The sequence below is a fragment of the Dasypus novemcinctus genome, chromosome 9 (assembly GCF_030445035.2).
Source record: "Dasypus novemcinctus isolate mDasNov1 chromosome 9, mDasNov1.1.hap2, whole genome shotgun sequence".
Lineage (NCBI taxonomy): Eukaryota > Metazoa > Chordata > Mammalia > Cingulata > Dasypodidae > Dasypus > Dasypus novemcinctus.
In genome coordinates, this window is record NC_080681.1 from 8976081 (window position 1) to 8988237 (window position 12157).

General features: G+C 38.5%; 1 protein-coding gene across 2 annotated transcripts in view; it reads left to right on the forward strand.

Moving 5' to 3' along the window:
* Nucleotides 1–12157, forward strand: part of TRIM33 (tripartite motif containing 33) — a 119507-nt gene that overhangs the window by 49570 nt on the left and 57780 nt on the right. For both annotated transcript variants that reach the window (XM_004462957.4, XM_004462958.4), the window contains exons 2-4: nucleotides 4384–4502; nucleotides 4950–5094; nucleotides 5257–5389. In XM_004462957.4, coding sequence (XP_004463014.1) covers nucleotides 4384–4502; nucleotides 4950–5094; nucleotides 5257–5389 — 397 coding nt within the window. The remainder of the gene's footprint in view (nucleotides 1–4383; nucleotides 4503–4949; nucleotides 5095–5256; nucleotides 5390–12157) is intronic.

The window sequence follows — 12157 nt, forward strand, 5'->3', positions numbered from 1 at the left end:
AAGAGTGTCTCTCCATTTTGTGTTTTTCAGCAAACATAATTCTCATTCAGATATTACAGATTTCTCAGCATTTTACATATATGTAAATATGTGTATACAGATACTTTGTTGTTATTTCTGTATTTTTTTTCATTTGTGAACTTTGCACTTGCTCTTTTCTTGGTCTTCATGCTGTTTGCTCCTTTACTAGGGAGTTGAGTTGGGGATCACCAAGACCACCCTCAGGCTCAGTCACACACTTGGACTCACAGGACTAAAAGCTGTTATTCACTGTTGTGATGTATTACCATGAAAAGCCCATGGCACTATTGAAAAATGCAGGAGAAAACAGGCCTAAGCTTCCAGGTGTCTTCTCCTAGTGGATTTGCATAGGGGGATGTGCTTAATTTTCCCAGCTAATGTTTGGGTATGCAGTGCCTCTGTAGCTGACTTCATTTACTTGGACTCTAACCGCCCCATACATCAAGCTGATACATGGTGGCCCCAAGGCCTCAGTCGTCCTAAGACAGGAGTTCACCATGTCACACTGTTAGCATAAACTATCTGTTCAAACTGCCAACAATGTGGCCTTAATGCCTTAGGCATACAAAAGCATTCTTATCAGGCAGAATATTTGAAGGACTCAGAGGTCATCTTCTAGGATCCCAGTTCAAGGAACATTTCTCAAGACGGGCCTTTCCGGGAAGGTGGAGGATTGGCGCAACCTAGACCTGCTGAATAAACCCATTTGTGAATAGTAGTGTTATCAAGCAAAAGTGGGTTTTTCTGCCCAATGCAGTCCAGTGACCAATAGCTGAAAGAGTTTATTATTGCTAAGTGCAAAGTATGGAGATCAGGGGGCCTATCAACATAACCCCCCCACCCCCCATTCTGAGGAGTTTAAGAGTTTTTATGGATTCATCAGGGGAAAGTATGTTACCATTACAGTAGCATATATAAACAAGTCTAGAATAACCATAAACAAGGGAGAGACTAGTCAAGCAAGTTTCAGTAATTTTAGGTATTAACTTTTGGCTATGTTATACTAGACAAGCAAGGAAAAAGGCGTTTTTATAATGAGTCAATAATCATTTGTTAATTCTTAACCCTTGGTTACCATAGTAAATGCACGTTCATTCTTCAAACCCACATTTAAGTGTCTTCCTTTCAACAAAAACTTACCTGATACCCTCCAAGAAGAGTTGCTCCCATTTTTTTTTGCCCCTGCAGTTCCTTTTGCTTTTCTCTTTATGTCATACTCTACCAGTTTTTCTTGAAAGGTTTTTAATCCTTAATGCACAAATGTGAAATTATATGTTCTTTCAACTCTTACTTTTTAAAATTTTTTTTTTTTTAAAGATTTATTTATTTTATTTAATTTCCCCCCCTCCCCTGGTTGTCTGTTCTCGGTGTCTATTTGCTGCGTCTTGTTTCTTTGTCCGCTTCTGTTGTCATCAGCGGCAGGGAAAGTGTGGGCGGCGCCATTCCTGGGCAGGCTGCACTTTCTTTCGCGCTGGGCGGCTTTCCTCACGGGTGCACTCCTTGCGCGTGGGGCTCCCCCACGCGGGGGACACCCTTGCGTGGCACGGCACTCCTTGCACGCATCAGCACTGCACATGGCCAGCTCCACACGGGTCAAGGAGGCCCGGGGTTTGAACCGCGGACCTCCCATATGGTAGACGGACGCCCTAACCACTGGGCCAAAGTCTGTTTCCCACTTTTTAAAATTTTAAAACGTTTTTATTTCTTCTCCCCGCTTGCTGCTGTCCTATGTTATTTGCTTGTCTCCCTTTTTTTGTTGCGTTACCTTGCTGAATTGGCGCTCCAAGGTGCCTGCGGGCTGGATGGCACTCCGTGGCGCATGTGTGGTGCATGCGGGCTATCCTGTCCTCACAAGGAAGCCCCAGGATGTGAACCCAGGGCCTCCCATATGGTAGATAGTAGCCCAACTGATTGAGCCACAGTTGCTTCCCTCAACTCTTACTTTTCACCATACTGTTTGTATTAAACAGCCAAAAGGGTGCTGATGCAAAGAATTCAGAAATCTGTTCACTTTTATAAAGGTACTTATTTGGGGTAAAGAGTCCAACTCAATGTTACTTCCTCACCAAACTCTATTGTCACATGTTGAAGCAAGATGATGGCGCCATCTGTGAGGGATCATCCTTTCTCTTCCCTGTTACAGCTCTGTGTGTTCAGCTTCTTTCTGTCTCTGCTGTAGGTTGACACAAGGCGCATCCATCTTCCCGGGGTTTCTTTCTTTCCGGGCTCACCTGCTATGGTCTCTTTACAAAGTCAACTGTAAACTATCAAGCGAATGGCTCATCTCTCTTCCCATGCCCTCTGCCATGTCTATGGAGCTGTATGTATGCTCTGATAATCTGCCTCTGTGTTCTTGATTAAGGGCCTGTTTAAATAGCCCACAAAGTGGGTGGGAACTCATACTGAGTCACCCTAATGATGTGGTCGAATCAAAGCCCTGATCGTAATGTAATTTAATCAGAGAATCTCTGCTCAATCTAATGCAATTAAAGGTTATCACACCCAGAGGAACAGACCAATTTATAAAGATAATCTTTCTTTTTGGGATTCATAAATAATCTCAAACTGCCACAGTACTTGTTTTTTTTGGTTTGAGGGATTGTTTTTGTGTATTTCCATTAAGCAAGATCTTTGTATTTTGCATTAAAGATACTTTGTTTTCAAATATGTAATTATTCTTAACAATGTGTATGTTTCCTGAGGGAGTCTGATAGTCCTTCTTTTTTTGGGAATGACATTGTATTTATGTTTCTGTTTTCCATCAAAACTACTGTATAAGATTCTGTAGTTTGTACACCACACACCTCTTGGAGACACTGGTTACTTCCCAGGCTGTGTATGCTGCCTTCTATAGTTGTGGAGTATGCAAACTACAAAAATTATATACTAATCCTGGACACCTGGAAAGTAAGGACTGTCTACTTTGTACAATATCCTCAATTGTGTGCCTTGCACATAGTATTCCATTTGTGTTGACTGCAGTGCTGTTTTTTAGTTCTTACATATAGTTTCTATATGTTACCCAATCAGTTTATCTGCTCTGGTAGTTGCTAGAACACTAACAGGTTAAGGTACTGATTTAGTTTCCTAGGTTGCTCAAGAAAATACTATGAAATGGGTCAGGTTAACCAGTGGGAATTTATTTGCTCATGGTTTTAGGGCTAAAAGAAAGTCAAATCAAGGCATTATCAAGGTGATAACTTTGTTCCCAAAGACTTGGTGTTCTCCAGCAGGCTGCCTTGGGATTCTTGGTCCTGGTCTCCTCTGTCACATGGCAGTGTACATGGTGGCTTCCCTTGGTCTCTCCATTCTCTTCAGGATTTCTTTGAATTTCGGCTTTGTGCTTTCATGGCTTTCTCTTTTCTGTCTGAATTTCATTGTGCTTGTAAAGGACTCCAATAATAGGATTAAGAATCATTGTGATTGGGCTAGCCTCACCTTAACTGAAGTAACCACATGAAAAGGTTTAGTTTAAAATGGGTTCACACCCACAGGAATGGATTAGATTTAAGAACATGTTTTTCTGGGATTACATACAGCCTCAGACCACTACAGGTGCAGGTGATCTTTCTCACATTTTAGCATGAATTCAAATATTCTGAAAGAAGTCATATTTTATAAGATGATAGATTGTTTACTAATTTCCTGTTGCTGCTGTAATAAATAATTACAAGGTGCCTTAAATCATCACGCATTTATTCTCTTAAAATTCTTAGACACTAGAAGCCCACAGTCAGTTTCACTGGATTAATATCAAAGTGTCAGCAGGGCTGATTCCTTCTGGAGGGTCTCTTGAGAATTCATTTCCTTGCCTTATTCAGCTTCTCGTGACGGTTGATCTTGCATTGTGGACCCTTCCTCTATCTTCTAAGGGCATCACTTCAATTTGTTTCCTTCATAACATTACCTTCTCCTCTTCTGTAATCTCCCTTTGCCTCCCTCCCTCTTATGTCACCTGTGATGATTACATTAAGGCCCACTAAGTAATCCAGTATGATCTCCCCATCTCAAGACTCTTAATTTAATCACTTCTGCAAATCCCTTTTGCCATATAAGGTAGCATTCACAGGTTCCAGAGATTAGGGCCTGGATATCTTCAAGGGTCATTATTCATCCAACCACACATTTTAATAAGAAAGCACTTGGGATTAGGGGGCACATTTATGCTTGTTTTCCCTTCCTAGAAGGTATCATTTTTCCCCTATGGAATAATTCAGTGGGTGGTTTCATTTAGCTCTTGGGGTTCATTTCTTTGGTCTTGTTTGTTACATTTGGAAGAGTAGTTTCCATGTGGGTACCATGCATAATTTCCTTATTTTTTTCCTGAAGAATATTTCTTAATGTTGTCATTTTGTGTTGTAGTTGGTGTAATACGGTGTCCAGTATGCCGCCAAGAATGTAGACAGATAGACCTTGTGGATAATTATTTTGTGAAAGACACATCTGAAGCTCCTAGCAGTTCTGATGAGAAATCAGAACAGGTATGCTTCTTCATTTTCATTCCTATCCTTTTTTCATTTTCTATCTTGATACCAAAACATAAGGTATAATAAAAACATGTTTGGATATTTATATAATTTAGGATAATTCTGCTGTATTTCAAATTGATAACCTTTTAGAAAGGATAAATTTATTCTACAGCCAGAAACTTGATTAAATGAGACTGACAGTCATTATGTAAACTTCAAATCTTGCATAGACTTTGTGTTTTGAGCCTGAGATTTTAACTCACCTGAATTTTTGACCTGGAAGGGAAAGGATTTCATTGAAAATAAGTGATTTCTTAGTATGGATGCTAAAGTAATTTTATTCTAGTTCTAGTAGATTAGCCAGTATATTTGAGAACAAATCATATAGGTTTCACTTCTTTTTAGTGGGTTTTTATTTTGTAAATTTAATGTTGATTAGTATATATTTCCTCTATTTAGGTATGTACTAGTTGTGAAGACAATGCAAGTGCAGTTGGCTTTTGTGTAGAATGTGGAGAGTGGCTGTGTAAAACATGTATAGAAGCACATCAAAGAGTAAAATTCACTAAAGATCACCTGATCAGGAAGAAAGAAGATGTCTCCGGTAAGATAGAAGCAGTTTAATTATTACTATTCATCCCCATCTTTTATCTCTATTGCATTTTCTACTTGTTCTTTATAAACTTTGGATATCACAATCAATAATAATGGATAAATTAGGTGCAGTTTTGTGTCTGTTTTAAATATTTGTTTTAATTTGTTACAGAGTCTGTTGGAGCATCTGGTCAGCGCCCTGTTTTCTGCCCTGTACACAAACAAGAACAGTTGAAACTTTTTTGTGAAACATGTGATAGACTCACATGTAGAGACTGCCAGCTATTGGAACACAAAGAACATAGGTATAGAAACCTAAAATTGCTTATCAAGAATTACAGTAAAAAGCTCTTATAAAATTATCCTTCCTTTAAGCAAATATTTGTCCCATATTTTCGTTTGTTAGCATTGTACATCAAATTTTATACATTTTAAAGCGGGATACAATAATATAAATAATTTAATGGTTTTCACATTTATATCAGTTGTCTTATGAATATTAATAATTATTAAAAATGTATCATTTATGGGTTTGGGTTTGCGAGAGTGACATTGTATTATTTCATTTGCTCTGCCTGTCATCACATAAGCTTTTTCCAAGTGTACTGTGGTATTTAGGTTATAGGCATGTATATTCCCCTGTGGTATCGCTGATAACCATTTTAATATGAAAAATAAATACACTGAGTTTATGTTATATACACAGTTTTCAGACAAACGGGAATTATAAATATCTCAGCACAGTTATTGACTGTTTAATACATAGCTTTATCATTTAACCCTTCATTATCTTAAATCAGAACTGTTAGGAAACTGTACTGAGATTTTATCAGGTCTATAACAAAAATTCACCAGTAAATATCTCCAACTTCTATGACATTTATTTATTACAATTACAAAGAAGGGCCTGTTTACCCAGAGTCCAGCATATTCTAACGTGGTTTTTAAGCACAGTTTTGATATGTTGACTTAATAGGTTTTGATAAATCTCCTGTCAGAAAAAGATTAAGAAAAGTTGGCTTAGCCACACTTAATGGATTTCCTAACTGTGATTTCTTAGAGGTTTTAATATACCAATACTCATTAGAATTCTCTTAAACCAGGACTATAATAACTCTACCAGCTAATGTTTGTTGTATTCTTACTTGGTGCCAGACAGTTTTCAGTATGTTTTCAATTCATTCAGTTCCCATGAATTGTAAGTACTGTCATTAGCACTATTGTAAAGGTGAGGGAGCTTACTGACAGAAAGCTTTAGTAATCTGTATGAGGTCTTATAGTAAGAATTTGAACATAGCACTGGGACTCCAGATCCCTTACTAACCAATATGCTCATTTGTCTCTATGTAGTATATAGAATACAGGTTATTGAATAGCTCAAATTGACCACCTGAAGTTAATGCTTTTTTTTTTTTTTTTTTTTTTGAGATACCTCTTACTGTTCTGTAGGACATTTGTTTAGAAATGCTACTTTAAACTTTTTTGTCCTCTCCCTTTTTTTCTGAATTTGCTCAGAATTGTCCCAGTTTTCCTGCAGTTTAGTTGATGTTTTACTTGATGTGCCTAATTTTGTGCCTATCTTTACCTCGGGGCCAAATCCTACCTTCAGTTATCTTTTTATAATTTCAGTAAGATATTAAATTGATTAGCCCACAACTTCAGTCAGATTTCTGAGCATTTAGATTTCTTTCAGCTTTTTTGTAAGAGGCAAAAAGAAAAGGAAGCGTGCATACTTTTTTCTATGAATGAATAGCTCTAATTCCTTCACTGCCAAAGTTTAACCACGGTCCTTGCCTTTCCTTCACCATTTTTAGTAGTATGTTTGTCTCTTTAATGTTTCCTCCCTTGCTTTATATTTTCCTGTGTGTAGTGTTGCAGAATCTGTGTCATTGGACTTAAAACCCTAGTTCTCATTCTAGAGTAAGTTTACTGCTGATATCCCTGCTTTAAGTCTTACTGTTTCGAATTCATTCTGTCCACATTGCTTCCAGTATTATTTTGCTAAATATATGGTTGCTTTTCCTAACATTCTTCCGTGGTCCCCATAGTCAAAGTTTTTGTTTAATATAGCATATACCTTATTGAGCCTCACTAGCATTTTTCTCTTTAACGCTTGTCTGGAATTAGGAAGCAGTCTACAGTTCTGGCACTAGCTACAGAGTTTGGTAAAAGCTCACAGGGGGAAGTGTTACGCAATTCATCCTACTAAGCGGGTTCTTTTTAACCTGCTTAAAGCACTTTTGTGGCTTTTTGTATAGTATGCAGTCCATTCACTTTGAAACTACCTTGTATAATCAGAACAGCTCTTTGTTGGTCAATAGAGAGCTGTTCATAGGGGATTGCCCATGTGATCATAGGATTCAGCAGCTCCTAGGCTGGTTTCAAAATTGTCCCTAGGGAAGAAGAGGCTACCTGCTTGTGAATACAGCGCATACCTCTTTGCATTTCTCCTGGTAGCAAAAAAACATTTCTGTTTTATTATGGAGCTGTTCTGGACACTCCTGTCTTTATTGGAGTGTTTCTGACATAACTTAAGACATTATTGGTAATTGGGTGTTCTGGATTATTTTATGTCCAAATAATAGGGCAGTATTACTTAATGCCAAACAGCAAGCTAGTGATTGTTAAATGGCGCATATCATACCATAACATCCAGAAATTTTCTGGCCCAAAATTCCAGTGGTCATTGCTGGGCATTCACAGGCTTTTTCCATAAGCTCTAGTCTGTATACATGTCCCAGATATCTTCCAAAATCTTGTCTGAGTTTGGATCAAAAGGACCCAAAGGCACGGAGCCCATTGTGTTTTTTATATTGTTGAAATCATTTCAGAGGATGCTGATGTTATGTTTGACATTGCTTTATTTAAGCCTTGAGAGTCTAATGATTAGTCTCCATGAGCTATTTTCTTTTCTTCACAGGCCACACAGGACTATTGTACAGACTATTTGTTGGCACTAACACTCCAGCTTTTAACATGTCATTAATTAAAGTGGTAATCAATTTTAGTCTACAAGGTATCCTATGCTTTTTCAGATTAACAATCTCTGTGGTTCCTATTTAGCATGTCCAGTCAAGACTGATTTGAGGGCTAAGTTATGTCTTCACTTTACAATGCTAGGTAGAGGAACTATTCCCCAATTGGGCATAAAATCTATCCCAATAATACATTTAGGCAAAAGAAACACAACCATTTCACAAAAAGTGTGCAGATATTCCAATTTTCATCCAAACTTTCACGCCAACAGGTGTTGGAATCATAATGCATTGTCAGTGTCAAGGGGTTCCAGAAAAGTCTCTTCTCTACCTCTTGGCCATTTCATCTACACAGTGTACATTGCCTTGGGTTCCCAACTGAACGTCTAGCCATCTTATTTAATGTGCTGGACCATAGCCTCAGGCGATTTGAGATCTGGTTTCTCATTGTCATCATTGCCATTAGATTTTTAAAATTACTCCAAACTGGAGTAAATAAAGTGGAGTTGTTTAGGGCTCTTTAATGTTGGGGAATCCACATGGGCTTCATTGGTACACCTGACCTCTAAGAGTGCTGCATTTAGAACTTTGTTTTATTCCCATGAGTATGTTTGTTACTCTCATTTATTAATAACCACTACCCCTGTTAGGATGAGTCTCTTGACATTGTCTTTTGCCATTTTCTTTTGCATCACTCTAATTTTCTTAGCATTTGTAAGGGGAAGCTCAGATCACAAATCCAGTAAGTCTTCCTGGACTGTTGGTCAGTTTTGTGGCAAAAAGATTACATAGGGTGCCAGTGCAAAAGGAGTCCTCTTAATCACAGTATTTACCATTACCTGGCTAAGGGGCGTATTCAATGGATGAATAGTTTGATCATCATAAAGCCAATGCAGCATGGCTCATGTACTCAGCATATTCACTGCTTCATCTGAAGAGTTTTACTTGGCACTTATAGGAGAAGGACAGTTGCCCTTCTCAGGGCAAACAAACTTTTTAGTGGCTTATCAGTCCACCAGGATAACTGTCTCCCTGGAAATAGCTTGTTTTGTGCCTGAATCATATATGGTGATCTAGTGATCTCTGTGATTGTTCAGTAATCAGCAGTGTCTTGAATGAACACAAACATGCTCTTCCATTTTGCAGCATTCAAAACCAAAGATACTGCCTCTAAGTAGGCCCTCTCACAATCCCCCCCCCATTCTTTTTTTAAAAGATTTATTTACTTTATTATTATTTTTTTATTTATTCCCCCACCCCTACCCCCAATAGTTCTTGTCTGTCTGCTTATTGTTTGCGCGCCTTTTTCAGGAGGCATTGGGATCTGAACCTGGAACCTCCCACATGGGAGGTGAGTGCCCAGTGGCCTGAGCCACATCTGCTGCCCACGGGCTGCGGCATCTGCTGTCTTGTGCTGTTTACTCATTTGCTGTAGGTGTGGGTGTGGTGTCTGTTTGTCGTCTTTAGGAGGCACTGGGACCTCCCGTGTAGTAGATGGGCACCCAACTGGTTGACTGGTTGAGCCACCTCCACTTCCCAACAGTCCTTTTTTTTTCTTCTTCAAAATTTCTCTCCCCTGCCCCGCCCCACCACCTTCCAGTTGTCTGTTCTCTATGTTCATACGCTGTGTGTTCTTCTGTGTCCGCTTGTATTCTTGTCAATGGCACCAGGAATCTGTGTCTCTTTGTTGCATCATCTTGCTGGTCAGCTCTCCATGTGTGCAGTGCCACTCCTGGGCAGCTCTCCTTACAGAGTGTACTCACTGTGAGTGGGGCTCCCCTACGCGGGGGACACCCCTGTATGGCACGGCACTCCTTGTGTGCATCAGCACTGTGCGTGGGCCAGCTCCACACGGGTCAGGAGGCCCTGGGTTTGAACCGTGGACCTCCCATGTGGTAGGCAGATGCTCTGTCCATTGAGCCAAATCCACTTCCCAACATTCCATTTTTAATAAAGCTTCTTTGGGAAGCTGACAGTACTGATCCACAAAATGAGACAACTCATTCACACTGTACCTCCTGGTTTCACTAGTTTCTTGATAGACTATCTTCTTAGTGACCAGAAATCATAGGGGTGTGCTGTCAGGTTTCCCCCTTGGTAGTGGCCCTGAAGCTAGGAGCCATCACTCAAACCAGCTGAAATCTCAGATTGGCCTGGTGTCAGTATTTACCCCAATACTTGTTTACTTTCGTTTTAGCTGTTACAGATAATAGTAACTAAGGATTAATATTTAGCTTGTTTCTTATTAGGTTTCAGACCTTGAGAGTAAAGTCTACCATTTTTTAATTCCATTTTTAGTTGTAGTAAATGATTGTAGTATAACTGCAGTTCCATGCCTTGGGTATGTTGCCTTCCAGAAATCAAAGGTTCACCAACTTCTGCCCTCTCATCCTTCCTCTTCCCAAACCATATGTTTTAGTGAGTTAGTGTCATTTTAGCAAATTCCACTTATAATGCCAACTGTAAAGTTAGGGAACAGTCCACAAAGCCACCCTCACTTTCTGACACCATTTGCAAGTGTGAGGGTCCTTAAGACAATCATCAGATTTGATAATTCACTAGAATGACCCACAAAATTTACTGAAGCCTGTTAATCTCATGATTTTGGTTTATTACAGCAAAGAATACAGATTAAAATCAGAAAAGTAAGTGATGTGTAGGGCAGAGAATAGAAGCTTTCTAAACATGGAGCTTCTAGTTCTCATGGGACAGTGTTAACTCTTCTGAGATTGATATGTGAGAGTCCACACAGTATTGCCAACCAGGGAGTGAACCTGAGTCTTGGTGTCAGGATTTCTGTTTGGAGGTCTGTCTTACAGATATGACTGTCTGCCCAGGTGGCCAATCTCAGTTTCCAGTTCCATCCAGGTGAGCTGATGCTATGTAATTGAAAGTCCCCATCATAAATCACTTTGTTAGAATATCTGCCCAAAGCCCCCAGGTGAACAAAGGCACTTATCGTGCAGTACATTCCAAGGGCTTAGAAATTACCTCTTGAGCTGAGAGCAAAGACCAGACCTTTCTCTGGGTAAAGTAAATTTACTACACAATCTGTTCTCTCTCACATGCAGTCTTGTAGTAGATATCTGCCTGATTTAAACTTCTCTCTCTTTGCATATGCTATCTTTTAGGCTTATAGAATACCCTCATCTATTAGGAGAGCTATTTAACCATTAAAATCAGTGGTAGGGTTCACTTCTGTGTATTGCCTTCATTAACACTTTCTCCTTCATGTATTCTTCCTTTCCTCTTTGCCCTACCTTCCTCTCTCTGGACTTTTGGCCTTTTAGGGATAATTCTTTAAGAGTCTCAAGTTTTTGCCTGCTAATCGATCAAATCAGGTTTTCTATCTCTTCTTCAGTCAGGTATGGAGTTGTGGTAATTTTTATTTTCTTAGAAAATTATATAGTTAGTCGATTAAAAAGTGCATTAGCTTAGAATTAAACAGATTTTTATTTGTGATTATATGTCTATCTTGTTTATAATGTTGTAAAGGTGATTTTTATTTTCCCTTTATTTTTCATTAGTTTGGTCATAGATTTGTGTCTTTTATTGAACATTTTAGAGACCCAGTTTTTGAATTAATGTATATTCTGTTCTTAAAAATATTCCAATTCTGACATTTCTTTTTTATTTTTAGTAATTTTTCCTAGGTTTAATTCCTAGTTTGATTTTATTGAACTTCTCTTCCTATGTTGAATCCTTTATCAAAAATCTGAATTTTTCTTTGATATTAATTTAGCCTCATACATAATCATTATTGACTTAGGCAGTCTGTAATAGTCATTTTGGCTTCATTTTTTTTTCTTTTCCCCACCTTCTAAAAAATATATATATATAATTGCTATGCAGTATGGTGATAAAGATGAACTTGTGTGTGTATATCCTTTAAATGGAGAAAATGTATTACCAACTCAAGGTTGTTGTGAGGATTTAATGAGAAATGTACTTGTAAAGTGCTTTACTAAGTTTTTGGTTTTCTTCATGGTCTTAGAAGCTGTTCTTAAAAAGTAGAGGATTTGTAGAATTTTATTGAAAGAAGGAAAGTGGATGGAAGAAAGATTTGATGGCTCTGATAAGTGACCTAGTAGAGTTGAA